General features: G+C 59.3%; 6 protein-coding genes across 8 annotated transcripts; 1 reads left to right on the top strand and 5 right to left on the bottom strand.

Moving 5' to 3' along the window:
* Positions 1-3: 3 nt before the first annotated feature.
* On the bottom strand, positions 4-1,717 carry JDV02_001294 (uncharacterized protein). Its single transcript, XM_047982211.1, has 2 exons — positions 1,357-1,717; positions 4-1,253 (listed from the first exon to the last, which is right to left on the bottom strand). The coding sequence occupies exons 1-2, from the start codon at positions 1,592-1,594 to the stop codon at positions 46-48; spliced, it is 1,446 nt and encodes a 481-aa protein (XP_047838173.1). The 5' UTR covers positions 1,595-1,717; the 3' UTR covers positions 4-45.
* A 242-nt stretch (positions 1,718-1,959) lies between these two features.
* On the bottom strand, positions 1,960-5,242 carry JDV02_001293 (uncharacterized protein; the record flags this gene model as incomplete). Its single annotated transcript, XM_047982210.1, has 4 exons — positions 1,960-2,652; positions 2,714-4,482; positions 4,533-5,081; positions 5,135-5,242. 4 exons carry the CDS (start codon positions 5,240-5,242, stop codon positions 2,157-2,159), a joined length of 2,922 nt encoding a protein of 973 aa, XP_047838172.1. The 3' UTR covers positions 1,960-2,156.
* A 1,474-nt stretch (positions 5,243-6,716) lies between these two features.
* SHE3 (mother-specific HO expression) lies at positions 6,717-7,817 on the bottom strand (the record flags this gene model as incomplete). The annotated part of the gene is made up of 1 exon (XM_047982209.1): positions 6,717-7,817. The coding sequence occupies one exon, from the start codon at positions 7,815-7,817 to the stop codon at positions 6,717-6,719; it is 1,101 nt and encodes a 366-aa protein (XP_047838171.1).
* Positions 7,818-10,144: 2,327 nt separating this feature from the next.
* JDV02_001291 (uncharacterized protein) lies at positions 10,145-13,285 on the bottom strand. 2 transcript variants are annotated; one of them, XM_047982207.1, is made up of 5 exons: positions 12,563-13,285; positions 12,324-12,489; positions 12,136-12,263; positions 10,670-12,078; positions 10,145-10,595 (listed from the first exon to the last, which is right to left on the bottom strand). In XM_047982207.1, exons 1-5 carry the CDS (start codon positions 12,901-12,903, stop codon positions 10,468-10,470), a joined length of 2,172 nt encoding a protein of 723 aa, XP_047838169.1. In that variant the 5' UTR covers positions 12,904-13,285; the 3' UTR covers positions 10,145-10,467. The 2 variants fall into 2 exon arrangements, with proteins under 2 accessions (XP_047838169.1, XP_047838170.1); XM_047982208.1 differs by having other exon boundaries at positions 12,324-13,285.
* A 178-nt stretch (positions 13,286-13,463) lies between these two features.
* JDV02_001290 (uncharacterized protein) lies at positions 13,464-14,292 on the top strand. The gene is made up of 3 exons (XM_047982206.1): positions 13,464-13,598; positions 13,661-13,785; positions 13,859-14,292. The coding sequence occupies exons 1-3, from the start codon at positions 13,591-13,593 to the stop codon at positions 13,945-13,947; spliced, it is 222 nt and encodes a 73-aa protein (XP_047838168.1). The 5' UTR covers positions 13,464-13,590; the 3' UTR covers positions 13,948-14,292.
* On the bottom strand, positions 14,098-17,127 carry JDV02_001289 (uncharacterized protein). 2 transcript variants are annotated; one of them, XM_047982204.1, is made up of 4 exons: positions 15,700-17,127; positions 15,575-15,644; positions 15,036-15,519; positions 14,098-14,979 (listed from the first exon to the last, which is right to left on the bottom strand). In XM_047982204.1, the coding sequence occupies exons 1-4, from the start codon at positions 16,676-16,678 to the stop codon at positions 14,536-14,538; spliced, it is 1,977 nt and encodes a 658-aa protein (XP_047838166.1). In that variant the 5' UTR covers positions 16,679-17,127; the 3' UTR covers positions 14,098-14,535. The 2 variants fall into 2 exon arrangements, with proteins under 2 accessions (XP_047838166.1, XP_047838167.1); XM_047982205.1 differs by having other exon boundaries at positions 14,098-15,519.
* Between the last annotated feature and the right edge of the window lie 72 nt (positions 17,128-17,199).

Raw genomic sequence — 17,199 nt, 5'->3', positions numbered from 1 at the left:
CCCCCGTCCGACAGCCCTGTCGTTCAAAGAGACTCACGACAAGCTTCACTCCACGGCTCCCTCCTCCAGATGCCGCTTCTCCTCAACCCACTCGTTCCAGTGCACCACCTGCAGACACATGCCCTCGAGCGTCGTGCACGCCGGCGCGTACCCCAGTCCGCCCTGAGCCGGCGTCCGTCGTGCCGCCGAGTCGTCGATGATGGACGTCACCGACGACGAGAACAGCGCCGGCTGCAGCAGCAGCACCGGCTCCCGCGGCTCCCCCGCCGTGAGCAGCAGCAGCAGCTTTCTGAGCAGAGGGGGCGCCCTCGCCAGGAGCAGGCAGTACGCCTCGATGGCGTACGCGAGCAGCAGCAACAGCACCGGCGGCGGGTAGTCGACGCGCATCCCCGTCGAGCACGTCGTCGACAGGATGTCGTAGACGTCTTGGAACCGCAGGCCCGGCCCCTCGTCTGACACCATGAACGGCCGCCCGGCCACCTTGGAGGCGTGCTCGCCCAGCAGCGCGTCCTCGAGCCGCAGGTGCGCCTGCGTCACGTTGTGCACGTTGACCCAGTTGTGCACCCACGGCGCCGAGTATGTCGGCACCCGACGGAGCCTTATCAGGCGCCCCAGGATCACGTCGTCCTTGTGTCCGTACACTCCGTTGCCCGGCCGTATCGCCGCCGTCCGCATCCCCTGGCCTCGCCGTCCGTCGTCGTCGGCGTCGTCGGCGCCGCACACTAGCCGCTCGCCCTCCGCCTTGGACCGCGCGTAGTTGCTGGCAAAGTCGCGAGGCCGTGGCAGGGGCCGGAAGAAGTCATCGTCGCCCACCACCTGCGCAAAGTTGCGCGGCTCGCGGAGCCAGAGCGGGAAGAACCACCCCGTGCTACGCACGGCCGCGTGGCAGCTCGACGTGTAGATGAAGATGCCCGCGCCCGCCTTTTGCGCCGCCGCCAGCACGTTTGCCGTGCCCGCCACGTTGACGCGAGAGCATCGCTCGTAGAAGATCTCGCTCCGTTCAAACGGCCGGATCAAGGCCACCGTGTGGAATACCGTCAGGGGCAGGCGGGCCACGGCCTCATGCCACGGCTCGCCAAAGGCACGCAACACGTCGCTCTCAGACGTCACGTCCGTACTCACAAAGGCCATCTCCGAGGCCGGGCCCGACTTGAACTCGTCCCGCGCAGGGCGCCGTATATCCATGAGCCGGATCGCCGCGGGCGGGACCCCCATCTGAAGCAGGTCCAGCGCCAGCTGCCCTCCCACGGTACCTTGTCGACCCCCCCGCCGGCGTCAGCGGTCCTCTTTCGCTCAAAGCAAGCAAGCAAGCAAGCAACGTGCAACATGGCACCAGCAGGACGATGAGGGACTTACCCGAGCCACCGACAACAATGTACCGCCTCTCCTTGCGCGGCGGCAGTCCCGGGCGCCAGTCGATACCCTCGCGTCGGACCCTCTCGTACGTCTCCCGGATGTCGTCCGCCGTCAACGGCTCCGACACGTGCGCCCGCGCCGCGCGCGGTGTCCGTCCCATGACGTAGTTGAGCCTCACCACATGGGCCACGAAGGCCGTTGAGAGGAGCACCACCAGCGTCGCCGTGATGCCACACATGATGAGGGATACAGTCGTGTCCTAACAACCCAAGCGTCTGTCATTGACCCCTCTCGGGATGCAGTGTCGACGCAATGTGCGTTTGGTCACCGCCCTGCATCGCCAGGTGCTCGGGCCAGGCCCTGTCATTATAAGGAGGAGGCAAGCAAGAGCTGAGACTCGGTACCATCAACCCCCCCTCATATCTGGTGGGCGGGGCCGCGCTGCCCTCTTGCTGCAGGCAACATGCGACAATGTAGTCACATTCAGCGTGGGTGACCATCGGCAACCCGAGTGTCGACAGCCACACCTACTGCCGAGTTGCATCGCCGCGCCCCAACCGCGCGGGGAAGCTCAAAGACTGTGTGAACCGGTGCCAAACTAGTGCGAATTGCTCTGTACCAAGTATTACACCGACATCAGCCTGCTCCCGTAACACAATCCAGCCATGGCCATCTTCCCGGCAGCACGCAGGCGGTCCGTGTAGTGGTACGCCACCCGAGTCAGGGCATCCAGCGCCTCTCGAATACCGATTACACGATTCAGCTGCGCCCTTGAGGGGTTCTCCATCACGTAAATGCCCTCACCAAAAGACGGTCTTGCCTCGGCGCTGTCGGCTTTCTGCTATCGTGTCATTGAATGACCCTTGGGCTCTGAGCCGTTGACCATTGTCGTTGAGCATGCCAATCTCATCCATCAATGCGATCATCTCAAACGCTGGTCGGCAAATAGCCTTAAAGACGCCCTCCGCCTCGAGCACATGGCAATCCCATGACGCCCGTTGTCCAATCTTCATCCCCTGATTCTCCATGAACAACTCCTTTGCGCGCGAGGACGTGATCGAGGCTTCATAAAAAGTGGCGGGCTGACCCTGCTGGTCGCCATCACTGACCACCCAGGTCGCCCGCCTTTCCCGCCTCTGAGACACCATCATCCTCTTCACCATGATGACAGAAAGCTCGCTCTCGCCGTGCTCTCCTTGTCGGTATTTGGCGACGTGTCGTACTCTGATGCCCGTGATTGTGGCTCGGAGTCGCTCATCTTGTATCGCCTCGAGCGCAACTTCGCCGTCCACAGACCTATTAATGGTATCAGCTCGTGTAACACTCTGATCGCGAACGGGGATATTTCTCCAATTACCTCGCGCATATAGACGCCACTATTGTACGCCCAATCGTCCGGAATTTCGATGAGCTGTCCAGATTGCCTGCTCGGGTGGCACAAATCTGCATGTCCCAGGCACGAGATGCACAGTGCAGGAACAGCCGGCTTAGTTCCTTCTTGGTACCTCGACAAGTGAAGTCAAAGGTACTGGCGTCGACTTCTATTACGAACTCGATTTCTGAATCATCGAAGCAGTGAAAGTCGTAGAAAACCTGGGTACCGAGATGCTGCCAAGCTCCCGCGCCCTGGGGCTTCGCCTGAACGGCTCGTTCCATGTCGGGACCATATGTCGTCAGAGCAGAGGAAAAGCCAAGACACTTTGGGCCGATGTCATGCAAAATGTCCTTCAGATCCGTCGTAGAGAAAGCCGGTCCAGATCCGACGTCAACAAGAGAATGACTGATGTCCAGGAGGTAAATGCGTCCGAAATGCAACTCGAGGGCGACATGTCCTGGAATAAGTTGCAACAGTGCCGACATAGACTTAAGTTGGGCTTCTGCCGACTCTCGGGCCGCATTCATGACGGTTGCGGCTTTGCGTGATATTCGGCTCGACGACTTTTCGGCGACGTCTCCGCTTGACCTTCCAGTTGATGCGCCCGTCATAGGGACCTTTGCTCTATCAGATGCTTTCTCATCTGCAGATGCCGACGTGACCGCTGAAATGGTGGTCTTCGGGGTGGCAGCCCCAGGGCAGTCCTGTGCCAATTTGAGCTTCTGTTGGTTTGTCTGGGCGTTGAGGCGTTCATCCTGTCCTTCCTCTCGTGTTTTATGCCGATTCAGATCTGCGAGCTCGTGGCTCGGACCACCAGACTTGCCGGGGCCGTCCTGCTTGCGAGAAGGCACAATCGCCGGAACCAGAACTTGATGGCGGCTTAGGCTGTCTGTTCTGCCCTCGTCTAGCAAATTACATCCCAATTCCGAGAAGAGGTCGGGCGGACAATCGTCAGGTCGTCTCTCTGTCTTTGGCAGCTCACGAAAGTCGAGTAAGTCATCTTCGCCATCGTCTTGCGGGGAAGACTTCAATTCTTGTGGATCCAGACAGATGAGGTCCTCGTCGGACTGATCGAACACGTTTTGCACGTCAGTCCGGGCCGTTTCCGTTTGGACGTCCTCGAAAGTGCCAAACAAAAGGCCGCTGGGTTGGCCAGCATTGGGCTCTCGCGATGGATGCTCCTCAACGCAAGGCTCGGCCACCTCTATCAGCTTTTCGGGTGAATCTGCGCGTCCCCACGACTCGTCGACGCGATCTTGGGGGCTTCTAACAACACTTTCCCGCCAAACTTCAACTGCGGTTTGACGAAGCTGGTCCGCTTCTGCCAAAGCTCTGCTTTTGGTCGAGGTGAGGTGGCTGTGTGTCGAGGGCTGGTCAAGATCCTCGACTACAACGATATCCTGGTCCGTGGCATCTTGAACGCTCCTTAGGAGCTCTTGAACTGTCGTCGGGTGCTTCTTGACGTAGGAATAGTTCATGAAGGCTGGAAAGCCCGCTCCGGCTCCTTTCTTGACGTGAAACTGGGTTGCCACGGGCGTCTTGGCCGAGACCCAGGCGTTGCGCTCCTTGTGCTCAGTTCTGACTCGCACAGAAACCTGAAGTCGTTGATACTCTGTCGAAAGCCGTTCAGCGTCGCATTGAACGAAGGTTGTTCGCTCCTGGCCTATATGAGATAGCCATCTCAAGGCGAGGCGGGCGGCGCCGTTTCCTCCTGAGGCTATCAGATGCTTTGTGTCGCGACCACCTTCTACCTACGGTTTTCGTCAGCTTAAAATCGACCAACAAGAGTCTCAGTGCTTACAGCGATATGAAGGAGGCTGTCTAAAGTCGAGATGGCTCTGTCGAGCGTATCCTGGTTGATGTCGCTCCCAACATAAGCCAGATTTCCGGCCATGTTGTGGGTGACTTGGCACCGAATGAGTGCTTCCAAGTCGGATATGCAGGTTGGGGCACCAGCGTGCCTCCAGTGAGTTTCGAGTGTGTGGAAAAAGGCAGGAAAGTCCCAGCCTGGCTCTTCGAGGCCACGCCAGGTCGTCTGGTGCTTCAGACTGGCTATGTCCGCTGGAAACTGGTGCGCGTCAAAAGACCTGCTGCCCGAGTCAAGCTCACCCTCGAGGCGTGCCCACGGAAGGATCCGCGGCTCGTCCTCGAGAATGGTGACATCCACAAACGCAGCTTGAGATGCGTCTTCATGTTGCCTTTGCTCTGGGTCAAACAAGTTCGTATCTTCCTCGACGATGGCAAGAAGCTGTTGCTGAACAAATCTCGTAATCGTCTGCTGATGCTGCCCCACCGTGATGAGCTTGAACCAGGGGATGTCTGGCTCGTAGAGAATCTCAAGCACCTGGCCCTACACTCGCAGTCAGTCAAGCTCGCCTCGCGGTTTCGGAACGTTTTGCTCACATCTGGGTGGGCATCCTCCGTTGCCTGCACAACTGAACTGACGCCGCGTGGAAGCAGGGGAGGGTTGCAGGTTACGTAGAACTCTACGTAACCGTCCACGGAGCCCATGACGCCGTAGGCGCCGGCGCTGCCAGCAAGATTCTCTCGAAATAGCGGTCCAAAAGATGAAGTGTCCTGAGTAAGGCGGGGGAGAGCTGTCGGCTCATTAATGGGTACACACGTAAACAATAACAACGCTGCAGACGAATTTTGGCGCGTGCAAACGGCGACGAGGGGAGGAGAACTGAGGTATGGACAGAGCGGACTGCGGGAGAGAGGAGAGCAGAACCTTACTAAGGAAAGGGGAGACGGAAGGGAAGACAGGACAGAGTTAGGGGAGCAGAGCAGCGAGCGACAGCGCCGTAGGTAGCTGGAGGTCGGGGAGTGACCTTTAGGTAGTTTGGGCAGTCACGATGCGGGCAGCCGCGCGTGGCACTCACCGCCTTGGGGAACCAGCGCAGCATCCGTGATTCACTCACAATCTCCCATTTCATCTCCCATGCACAGGGAAACATACGGCTGGGAACATGGAAGGCCTTAGTAGCGTTTGCCTCGAGAACGGCATGAGTCCTATGGAGCAGGCGACGGCAGGTATCTTTCCATGGCCCCCCTGAAGTACGCACTCTAGCTCACTCGTGTCCTTCTCCATGAGTAGGTAGCAGCAGCATCACAGAGCACGTTCAAGTAAACAGTGCACCTCGTACAGGGACAGTCTGTTCACTTACACATTTCCGCGCAATGACGTGCTAGTTAGTTGGCTAGGTGGTTGCTCAACGACGCCCAGGGCACTCTTCATCCCTCTGGATTGATTGCCTTTGCCGTCAAAGGTCAGCCGTCTAAAGCGAACGCACACGCATTATATTCGTAACAGCTGGGGTATTTCGCACGTCCCAGGGATAAGTGCCTAGGTAGGTAATATTTCAGGAAGCGCAAATGCAATGTCGTCGCCTTGTTTCTCCATACTTCTGCAGCTCCGACGGTGCCACCGATCCGGATCGCCTGTCAGACATGAGGATTCCTCGCAATTTTTGGGTCAGTGCACACCGGAGCACGCGTTCTAGGTCTCAAACATAAAACCTCAAAGAAAAGCCCAGCCGGGACATTGCCGGCAACAAAGGTCGTCCGTCGAGACGCAGCACGCGTCGGCAGGGGGGAAAGAAGACAAGGGGGGGAAAAGGCAACACCCAAGCGCCTCATCAAGAACAGGGAGCCCTGCATGTGCAGGACGGCGGGATCCCCAAAGTAGCGACGTATCCAGGCTAAATGGTCGTCTATTTCGTGATTCCGGAATCAATGGAAAGGGAAGCGTCCAGGACAAAGGAAGTGTGTGCAGGTGTGGTATCGCAGGCGGAGAGGCATGCTGTGCCCGTGCCGTATCGTGTCAAGTGGGGTTCGGTACGGAGGCCCACGAGGAGGAGGGAGGAGGGGTGAGGATGGGGTATGTCGCGTATCGTATGTGCAGAATGCGAGGCCCACGAGCTTGTCTCGCTCGTGCGGGGCCCCCGTTTGACCGTCTTTGTGCCTCTGTTTCAGCCAGCCAGAGCTATTGGGCGTCTTTGACGTTCTTTTTAACGTTGAGCGCCCACTTCAGCTTGGCCAGTGCCTCTCTGGACTCGTGGAGTAGCCGCTCCTGCTCCTCCTCCCGCCTCCTGGCGTTGGTTTTGATGTCTCTCAGGTCCTTCTCCTGCGTCTGCTTGTACTCGTCAAACAGCCGTGCGATGCGTTCCTTGTCCTGCGTCAGCTGCTTGATGTTGTTGTCCTGCTGCTCGCACAGGTCGCGCAGTGTCTGTATCTTGTCGTCGTCGGACTGGCGCTCCTCGACGATGGTGTCGATGTCGCCCTTCATCTTGGACACGGCGCGCTTGACCTCGTCGCCCTGATCGCGCCAGTGAGAGGAGATGGCGTTGTACCGGCCCTCCATCAACTGCGCATAGCTCGTTGCCTCTTCCACCTGGGTCGTCGACTCGCTCCTGACGCGCTCCAACTCGTCCCGCCAGCTCTTCTCGCGTTGTAGGGCGAAAACGACCTTGTTCTTCTCCGCCTCGACCGTGGCGGTCAGCGTCTCCACCTGGCGTTCCTTGCGCGCCAGCAGGGTCTTTGTGACGTTGGCCTCGAGCAGGCGACCCTCATACTCGTTCATCATGCGCTCCATCTTGTCCTCGAGGAGCTTGGCGGCCTGCTTGGCCTCCTCGGCCCGCAGGCGCTCAATCTGGATATCGCGCTTGAGAGCATCGTTGTCGCTGACGAGCTTGTTGATGACGCGGCCCGTCTTTCCCAGGCCCGCCTTGCCGATTGTCGAGTCCCACTGGGCGCCGTTGTTGGAGTCGGGCTCCTCGGACAGGATGGACGAGTCGTGGGCGGACGGCGTGCTGTCAATTGCACGGACGCCGTTGGCGTGCCAGTGTACGGGTGTGTCGGCGGCGGCGGCGTCGCTTTTTAACCGGACGGTCGGCGGCGTCCTGTCGTGCTGGCTGGCGCCCATGGCGGACGAGCCGCTGACGTTGCTGTTGACGCTGCTGCCAAAGGCGCTGCGCTTGCTGTCGGGGCTCGACTCGGATCCCTCGACACTGGTGACGCTTCGGATCGTGGCGGATCGGGCGAGAGCCTGCTTGGTGGTCGTGCTCGGACTCCCACGCCAGGGCATGCTGTTGGTGGTGCGTGTCGAGGCAGGAGTCAGAGTCCTCGCGGGCGACGCTTCTGGAACGGCGTCGTCGTCGTCGTTGTTGTTATTGTTGTTGTTGTTGTTGTAGGCGGCGGCTGCGGCTGCACCGGAGTGGACGTCAGCATCGGCCAGCAAGTGCAACGACTACGTCGTGCCTTGGAGGAAGTCCACGGCGAGGGGCAGGCGGGGCGGAGGTGCAATTTCAAGTCAAGTGGACAAGTGAGTGAACTGGGTGCATTGGATGATGTAGGTTTGTGTCGACGAAGGGGTCGGGCGAAGCGACGACGGGGCACGACCCCGAGCATGCGACGGGGGAAAAGCACGTGCGTCGCTGCTGCAGTCCTTTTTGTCGACGGGCGTGCATGTGCCTGTGCATGCGTATGTGTGCCTGTGCGTGTGTGTGTGTATTGTGGGCGTACGACGTGTGACGAGCGTGACAACTGTGCTTCGCTCGAGGACGGACATCCGGGAAGGTTTGCCAGGGGCAGCAGAATAAAGTCCAGCACAGGCACACACGCGCGAGTCAATAAAAAGGGGACCAGCAGGCACCCTACGTCAGGCGACTGGCGCCACACCACGGAAGGCCGAGCGGACTTGTGTTGTGGAGAGTGGAGAGCATCGTGGATTGATGGGAGGAGAGTGGGGGGAGTACAGCTAACTACCTACTACCTGCCTGTAGGTAGTACTTCGACACACTCGTGAGAGATGATTGGAAACTTGAACTCACTGTGCGCGGCGGCGTCTTGGTGGACCGCAAAGTCTCGTTTCCGGAGACGATTTCGTGCCATGTCGCCGGCTGGGACGGCGAGGGCCTGACGCTGTTTGGCCAAGTGCCGATGCGATGGATCTGTTCTCGAATGGACGACGGCGAGCAGGGCATGGAACCAACGCTGCGGGGGGTCGGGTCTTTGTTTGGTCGCCAAAGCGTACCTTGCCGTGTTGTTAGCGTCGTCGTCGTCGTCCGTCGTTGTCGCGGTGCCTGGGCGTGCGTGCGTGCGTGCGTGCGTGCCTGGGCGAGGGTTACGCCGGAAGTGGGCGGTCCCTGGCGGACGCAGCGGCCCGGTGACGATGCTGGCGGTGACGGCGGCGGCGCTGGGCAGCAATGGAGCGTAGCGGCACACTCGCGTGATGGGGCGCGTAAATTGACGTGTAGTCAACGCACTAGGGGAAATACCTGAGTAGGAAGATAAGACGATGATTTCTTTGGAGGCTTCAATTTGTTGGCAGTCGTACCTTACGGGGGGAGCCTCGGGGGTGCTTCTCCAGGGCGCTGCTCCACCTGGACAATGGAAATGATGGAACCCGAACGCTGAGGCCCAGGCACCTCCGTAGGGACTTGCTCAGTAAAAGGCAGCCCGTACTGAGCACCTTTAGTGAGTGTACAGTGACGCGCTGCTGGACTGCACTCCACGATCGCAAAGAACAAAACAACACGAGAGAAAGATGGGCAAGTAAAGAAGAAAGAAAAAAGAGGTGCGAGACCTCACGCGTCTCCTTTGTGTCGGTGAGAAAGGAACAAAAATAAAATAAAATCAATGCTCACCACCACCACCACCACCACCACCATGGCCGCCGCAGCCACCACCACCACCACCCTCTGAGACGTGACGCATGGACGAGGCGGGCACCTTTTGCTTTTTGGAAATCAGCCCCGGCACCCACCAGACGTCACCTGCTGAACCCGTCCGTCCCATCGGTCGACCCCCCCGGACCGGACAGGAACCTAGTACTACTGTAGGTACTACTAACAAGCATGGACGACGCTCCAGGCCGTCACAGCAGCGTCCTTCCTTGGACGTCTTTTCTTTTCTTGCCCTGTGCCTGAACCCCTGCAGGCATCTCTGTGTGGCAAAAGGCCGCCCAGCCCTCTCCCTCTCTCTCCGCGCGTCGCGGGCCGCGGCCGGTGGCGCCCACTAACGTCAACTCTCGACGCGCTCCGTCTGTGGCCGGCTGGCCCGACCCGGTGGCCCAGCAACGCCGGCAGACGCTCGCGAACACGGCCGACAAACGCCAAGCTTGCATGCATCCAAGAGGCCTTCCCCCTTCCTTCGGGCCGCTCACGCTTCTTCGGCGCCCAACGCGATTCTGCTCTCTCTGGACATGACTGTCTGTCTCTCAGCCGGCAGCCCGCAATAAACCACCCATCATGGATGTGTCGATGACGATGAGACACTGGCTGAGAGCTCGTCATTCGGTCGATCTCACACACTGCTTGCTACCTTGTCAAGGCGTATCCATGTGCTAGGAGGAGCCCAGAACGCGCATCATTTCGTCACCTTCCAAAGCATGGCTTGGCAAGCGCACTCGTCCTCTGCCGAACGCCGCCAAAGGGTTCAGTCTTCATTCATCTCGTACTGACCTGTATTCACAGCTCAGCCCTACCATCAGTCAGCCGTTCGAAAAAGTGACCCGTACGGCCCTGCCCTCCTACTACTGTGACATGAACGCCCTTGGTCGCCCTTCCCATCTCCCAACTGCACCATCAGATGCTCATACCTCCCCTTACTGGGTATGGCAAAACAGACCCCTTAAGCCCACATGTGATCCATAAACGCCTCGTCATGCCTTGTCCGTAACTTGTACACGCCCGCTCGCACCCGGCAACGCACCGCTCCTCGCTACGAGCCCCGTCTCATGCTGCGACGGCCGCCGGAGTAGCCCCATCCGCCTCCGTCTTGCTGTTGTTGTTGTTGGCCGCCTCCAGGAATCCAGGTCTGTACTTTGCTAGATATTTGCCAGCCATCGGCCGAGCATCCTCGACTGTAGACATCGCCCCGTCAGTCAACGCATTTCAAGCCGCCAAAGGGTGGTGCTCGCTCGCTCTCTTCACTTACACTCGGTCCAAATGTCCTGCACCGTATCCAGCGCACTCTCCTTGATGGGCGGCCGCATGATGACCAGGTACAGCAAGCTCGTCAACGCTAGCTGCGTAACGCTGGGGTCGCGGCACATGTGCTTGATCCGCGACAGCATCGTCGGGTTCAGCTCGGGGATCTCGCTCAGGAAGCGCGTCAACACCTTGTCCTGCGGGTGCAGGTAAGGAAGGAACCCGTCAATGAGCCGCAGCGTGCACTTCTCATATCGCACGGGGTGCTTGTCTCCCCGCTTCCGTTGAATTTTGTCGTTGTACCACTCCTCGCACAACCACGACACGGCAACGTCAATGTGCCTCCGGAAGTCCTCCATGATGTAGTTGTACAACAGCTCTCGTACATTGTCGCTGAGTCCCTCGGGTCGTCGTGTGTCGTCGTCTTCGCCTTTGACGGACACGTCCTCGAGGCCTGCCGAAGACCGCGTACCTAGCCGCGTCAAGATGGACATCCAAGCGTCTCGTGTGCCAGAGCTTGCTGCCAGCCGATTGTACCCAGCCTTGTCCTTCTTAACCGCTGGCTCCTCGAGCGACTTCATCATCTCCAGGACTCGGGTCACCGTTCCGCTTCCTGCGCTGAGTGCCGTCTCTGCTGAGAGCTCTGGCGGCTGCGGAAGACTGAAAGAGGCCAGGGCCAAGCTGCCGTCCAATGCCATCGGCTCGGGCGCCGACGACGCGCCGTCCAGTTTGTTGAGGATTTGCTCCGTATCCTCAGCCTGGTAAAAGTCCGGCTCATAGTCGTCGTCGTCGTCGTCCACGCCCAACGGTGCCGTATTAGGGTTTAGCTCGGGGGCAGGCGCCGTGGCTAGATCATGGAGTCGCCTACGGACCGCGTCGGCGGCCTTGGTCAACAGCTCGGGCTCGAGCCCGGCCAGTGCCGTCACCGAGACCTTGGCAACCAAGCCGAGGGGCAGTTGCGAGATGTCGAAGCTCTTCAATTCATCGTTGGTGATCAGTGTGAAGACGTCTCCCAGGCTATGCGGGCCAGGGCCGAGCGGCGGGATCGGAGCATGTGAGCCCGCAACACGCTGCCGCTTGGCATCAAGGCCGTCATGCTGCTGCGCCTCCAACGGACGCTTCTTACTCGACTCGTCGAAAAGTTCCGTGACGCTTCGCACCATGCGCTCCAGGTGTTGTTGTATTCGAGGTGCCATGGGGTTGTGCGGGTCTCTCTTAGTGAGGTGGAGCAGAAGCATTCGTGCGGTCTTCTCCATCGATTTTACCATGACCTTGTTCCTGGATGTCATGGGCGACGTAGCGGCGTGAAGGGGGTTGAAGTTCAGCAGGGCATTGAGAATTCGCCCCGACGTGGCGGGTCGGGTGCGAACGAGGATTGACAAGCAGTTGAGCGTCGCATCGACAATGAGCGCATCGCTATGCAAACCATCAGCGCCGAGAACGCATATACAAACATTCGACAAGTCGTCTTACCTGCTCTCCTGCAACACGCTCAGCATGCGGTCTAGCAGGCCTGTCGCTTCGGCCTCCAGATTTCGAGAGTCGAGCGACTGATGGTTCGGCGGGACCTTGTCGAGAGAAACGTCGAGAGTTCCGCCATACTACACGCAAACGCTTCATCAGTAGGGCACGTGGTATTGGCTTGGGAGGGGCACGCATACACGAAATTCGGCATTGGACGCGACGGTCTGGGCGAGCACGACACGTTGAGCAAACTTGATGCAACTGATCCTGACGGAAGGGGGTGCGGTGTCCCATATCCGCAGTATCCTCTGCTTGATCACCACCATTCGCTCCCACGTCACGGTGTCATAGCCGTTGTTGATGCTGGTAAAATACATTGATTAGTTTTGATCTTGCTTCAAGCAGCGGCGGGCCACTGCCAATAGGGCTGACGAACATCCATCGCATGGCAAGGGGATATATGCTAGCTGCTGCCTGTATCACGCTTCGCAAGACCAGCCAATCTTGTCTATCGCTCTCGAGTAGAGATTCCAGTGTCGTGAGAACATATGGCTGCATCGTCTCTTTCTCCCCGTTGGGCAGCGCAGGGGTCGAGAAGGCCTCGGCCAGGAAGTCGGCGCCCCATCGTCGGAGCTCTACCGGCGCAGAGGGCCCAATGATGGGAATGATGCCCCTCACTACGCTCGGGTAGTATTTAACGTCGCCGAGGACGAGTTTACGGGCATCATCGAGTTGCCGAACCTGGTCGGGAACGGATAGGGTGGTGGCGGTGGCCATGGCGGGCAAAGGGTCGGTGCCAGCAACGCGGTAGCCTCGCGGTTCGTGTCGCTAAGAGGAGGCGAAATCGTACCAACGTTGAAGCTCAAAGACGGACGAGCATCTGGACGTCACCAGCCAGCTTCGAAACGTGGGTTATCGAAGGCGCCAGGCCGGGAGCTGCTGGTCGGGACGCGCGACGTGCTGTCAGGGAGTCAAGTGCTCTCAGCTCTCGCGAGCAGGTCGCATGCCCATCAATGCCGCTTCAATTCCCGCTGGCAAACGATCAAGAGCGAGTCGCCAGAATCGCAGCTACTAGCGGCGCGCGACCAATCGGCGATCGATGCAAGTCGTCGCCAGGAGGTGCGCAAGTTGCGGTTGGTGAGGTTTGCGGACAGCGATGTGACAGGAGAAAGCTGGTGAGCAAAGGCAAGCAAGGTTTGGTGAGGTGCAGTTGACGCGGATCCACGCCCCACCCCCCTAGGTACCAAGGTACCTCTGCCCCCCCCCCCAACAGGCAAGCCGACACCGAGACGTACCTGCCGTAACTACTGAGTCAAAGGAACAGCATTCAGCCGACCTTTCGCCGGCGGAATCCCTGGGCGGCCCATCTTCGCGTGGATCTCGCCGACGACATTGTTCGCAGAGTTCCAACTACATCTCTCTGACTTACAGGCGCTCCTTTCTCAGGGTTCCGCGACGCCAAAGATGCCTGGGTAAGCGCCTGAAACTCTTCCCGGCAGAAGAGCGCATGTCAAGCTGACCCGTCCCGCCACAGAGCGCACTCAACCTACTACGACCGCCGGCTGCGCCAAGGCCAGGCCCTCATCCGCGCCAGGCGGCCATATCTCGTCAAGAACACCGTCACGGGGCTGGGCCTGATGGCCATCGTCGGAGGCATATGTATGTTTGCTCCTCTGGGGACCGACAACCGTCCGCGCCGCTGCAGCAAATGAGCTGACCACCAGGCTTCCAGACTACTACACACTAAACGCAGTCGGACAGGATGACTTTGAAGACGTCAAGGTCCCCGAGGCTCCGAGGAAACCCACAACGGCCAAGTAACGTCGCCACCACTACAGCAGAAGCGATGCAGATACCTCATCACAAAGTCATATGATGGGACTGCCGCCTCATCGAAGGACACTGCACTCTCGATCACGAGCGGTAGGGTCAGCCAGCCTTTTTGACACCAGCAACGCCTAGCGCGGTGTTCCTCATTCATGCCATCTCCCATCCTCACAATCACCGCCTAGGCGGTTCAAAATTTCATATATCATGTACAATACCCAGCATGTACCCTTTCCCACAATTTGTACGAGTAACGCCTCAATCACGGTACAGTCCGTTTGTACAAAGGGCAAGTCGTGTCAAGCAGCCCCATGTCTTCCGTACAATGATCATGTCCCGCTTGTGCGTCAGGTCAAGCACGTGCCCACCTGTTCTCCAACCCAACCTGACCGTCATCCTGATGCCCAAGACCAGGCACAACATAGTCGATGTGTGCAAAATGCACAAAATGCGGAAAGCCAACAGTTCCTCCGGGGTATCAAGGCCTCCAATGGCTCGTACTGGCCGCGTGACAAATCTAATCGCCAACAAAAGTCAAGAGGCTTTAAAGCCCAATCGACATAAATCATGAGTAGTCGTCCATCAAGCAGCCGCAGTTTTCGGACCCCGGCCGAGGTTCGGTATGCTTCCCACCCGCTTCATGGGGTGAGAGGTTGAGTTCAGCTTGCTTCGTGTCATATCCGGCGACTCGGAGATTCGGCTTGACATGGCAGGCGATCGGCGAGCCGCGGGCTGCCCGTCAAACGCAGCTTTGACGTCGGCAGGCGGTGGTCCGTTGGGTGGCTGAACCGTCGGCCCGGCGGCAGTCGAAGGTTCGGGTCGAGAACCCGGCGGGGCGTGGTTCGGCTGATACTGCTTATGTGCTGAGTGATTTGGGTTCGCCCACGGCGTGTCCTTAATGAACTGCTCGCCCGCGGGTCCAAGTCGACTAAATGTTGGGGGTCCGTGGTGGTATTCCTCGCGCGTTTGGACTGTCGCCGCTGGGGGTGGCGGCGGCGGCGGCCTGTGCCGATTGCGTCGTACTTGCTGTGGGACCAGGTCAGATGCAGATTCAGAGTTGCAACGAGGGCTCAATCTCCTACCTCAATGGCACTGAAATCCGCATCCACCTCTGCTGTCGATGCGCCTCTGAGCTCGGGGCCCCCGGGGAAGCCCTCATACTTGGCTAGGCCAGCAAGCGTCGACACCTCAGTATTATATGCAACGGCGTTCCTTACTCGCTGCGCCGGGTCCTTGGGGAACAGCAAGCCGTAGTCGGGCAAGCTATGCGCTTTGCGCCTGGCGCTCTGGACTTCGTACCACTGCTGGTTCAGCCTCTCCAGTGCCAGCTCCCGCCTTTCACGAATAGCCTGGTAGAATTGGCTCCAGATCTGCGCTCGCTGAGCAACCGCTCGGCGCTCGTGTGCTTTCATGCGGTAGTCGAATTCGGTCTTGATCTCTTGCTTTCGTTTGTTGAGCCGATCATCGATACATTTCTTCATGTTGAGGTACTCTGGATGGGTGGGTTCATCGGCCAGGAGGGACTGCTCTTCCTCCTCGAGTCGGCGAAGGCGATCTTTATAAAGCCTATAACTCAAAGTCAACATCACGGCGACGTGTTATCAATAGAAGGAACATGTACCTTTCCCTGAAAATACTGAACATTTCCTCGATATGCGTCCAGTCTTTGAAGGCGGCAGTCTTTCGTTCCACTGCTCGGCAGGTTAGCGTCGCCCGAGAAGCTGGGCTTGAGACAGTAAAACTTACTTTCTTCGATGTTTTTGGCTGCGGCATCTGCTTCCTCGTCCACATCCGCGTCCGGTTCGTCTTCGGGCTGTTCGGTTTCGTCCCCGGCAGTGGCATCGGCTTGATCGTCGCGAGCATCGCTGTCCACCTCGCCAGTCGCATCGTCCACAGCAAGGCCTTTTCTCTTAAGAGAGCTACGCGTGGACTTCTTCGCCGGTCGCGCTTCTCCTTCGGCCGTTGTGTCTCGGCGGGAAGGCGGACCGCTTTCCTCGTCCTCGCCCCCAGACTGTTGTCCGCTAAGCGGGATCACCGAGGGTGTGTCATCTTCATTCATGGGCAAATCATCGTCACCATCTGCGTCGCCCGCCGCGACGGACCCAGTACGCTTTCTAAGCGGCTGGTCCGACTCAGATTGATCGGCGAGAGGAGAGCGCTTGCGCTTGCGCTCGTGCGCGTCCTGCTTGACGTCCTCGTCAACGCTCGTATTATTTGTTGTGGCTGGTTTTGCAGGCGACTCGTCTCCTACAGCGTGGCTAGAGGGGACCGAGGCATCGTCACCCGAGACAGACTCATCGTCGGCGTGCTCGCCAGCGGCGCGAGTGGTCCGGCGGAGCTTGCTCGGCGTGTGCTCAAAGACCTGGCCGTTGTTGAATTGATCGACGAGCACGTCTCTCTGTCTCTGGTTCTTGGGAGTGTCATACAGTCGTTCTGTCTCCGCCTCGGTGTCGTTGGCATCGGAATGGACGTCCGACGCGGCGTCGGACAGGGCGCTGTCAGAGTCGGAGCCGTCGTGGCGTGCGTCCGGGCGCTCGTCGCCGCTGGCGCTGGAATTGTCGCCATCGTCGCCGCGGGAGTCGAGATGCATACGTTCAATATCGCCGTCATTGGTATCGCCGTCGTCGACCTCGCTCAGAGGGCTGGAGACGTTGCTGTCCTCGAGGTCCGCCACACCAGGCCCCGCGGGTGACTGGGTGGCAGAAGCTGAAGCTGTAGCCGCCATGGCCCTGCCAAGGTGGCGATGGTATCAGGTCGTGCGAGGCTTCCAATCCGCAGACGGATCGCGGCTGTACAGCGTGGGTTTTCTTATCGGTCGAGAGGTCGTGGCGGCACTGAGCGGTCGGGCAAGAGTCCAACGTCGGCGCAGAGGGCCAGGCTGGAGCTGCGTGCAGATCAGCGGCACGCAAAGTCGGACCCGTGATCAGGTGCCGCGAGGGCTGCGGCAGGCGCAGTGGTCAAGATGCAGCTTGGAATGCGGTCGCCAGAGTTGCACAAGGGCAGAGAAAAGACATGGGCTGTGGAGGGTGTGCGCGGGCTGGCTGGAGCAGGAGGAGAGAGAGGAGGAAGAGGATGGGAGGGAAGAAGCGAAGCGAGAGGGAGGAAGGCGGGTACCCAGGTCACTTCGCGTGTTGCTGGTGCGGGCAAAGTACCTCCGCTGGGGCCCTGACTGGGTGCTGGGGTGCGTTCCATTCTGCGGGCAGCTGCGACCGACCGACCGACTGAGGCGCGCACCAAAAACCAGCC

This window comes from Purpureocillium takamizusanense, chromosome 1, assembly GCF_022605165.1.
Source record: "Purpureocillium takamizusanense chromosome 1, complete sequence".
Classification (NCBI taxonomy): domain Eukaryota; kingdom Fungi; phylum Ascomycota; class Sordariomycetes; order Hypocreales; family Ophiocordycipitaceae; genus Purpureocillium; species Purpureocillium takamizusanense.
Note: the sequence above shows the minus strand (reverse complement) of the source record. Positions and strands in the feature narration are given on the sequence as shown.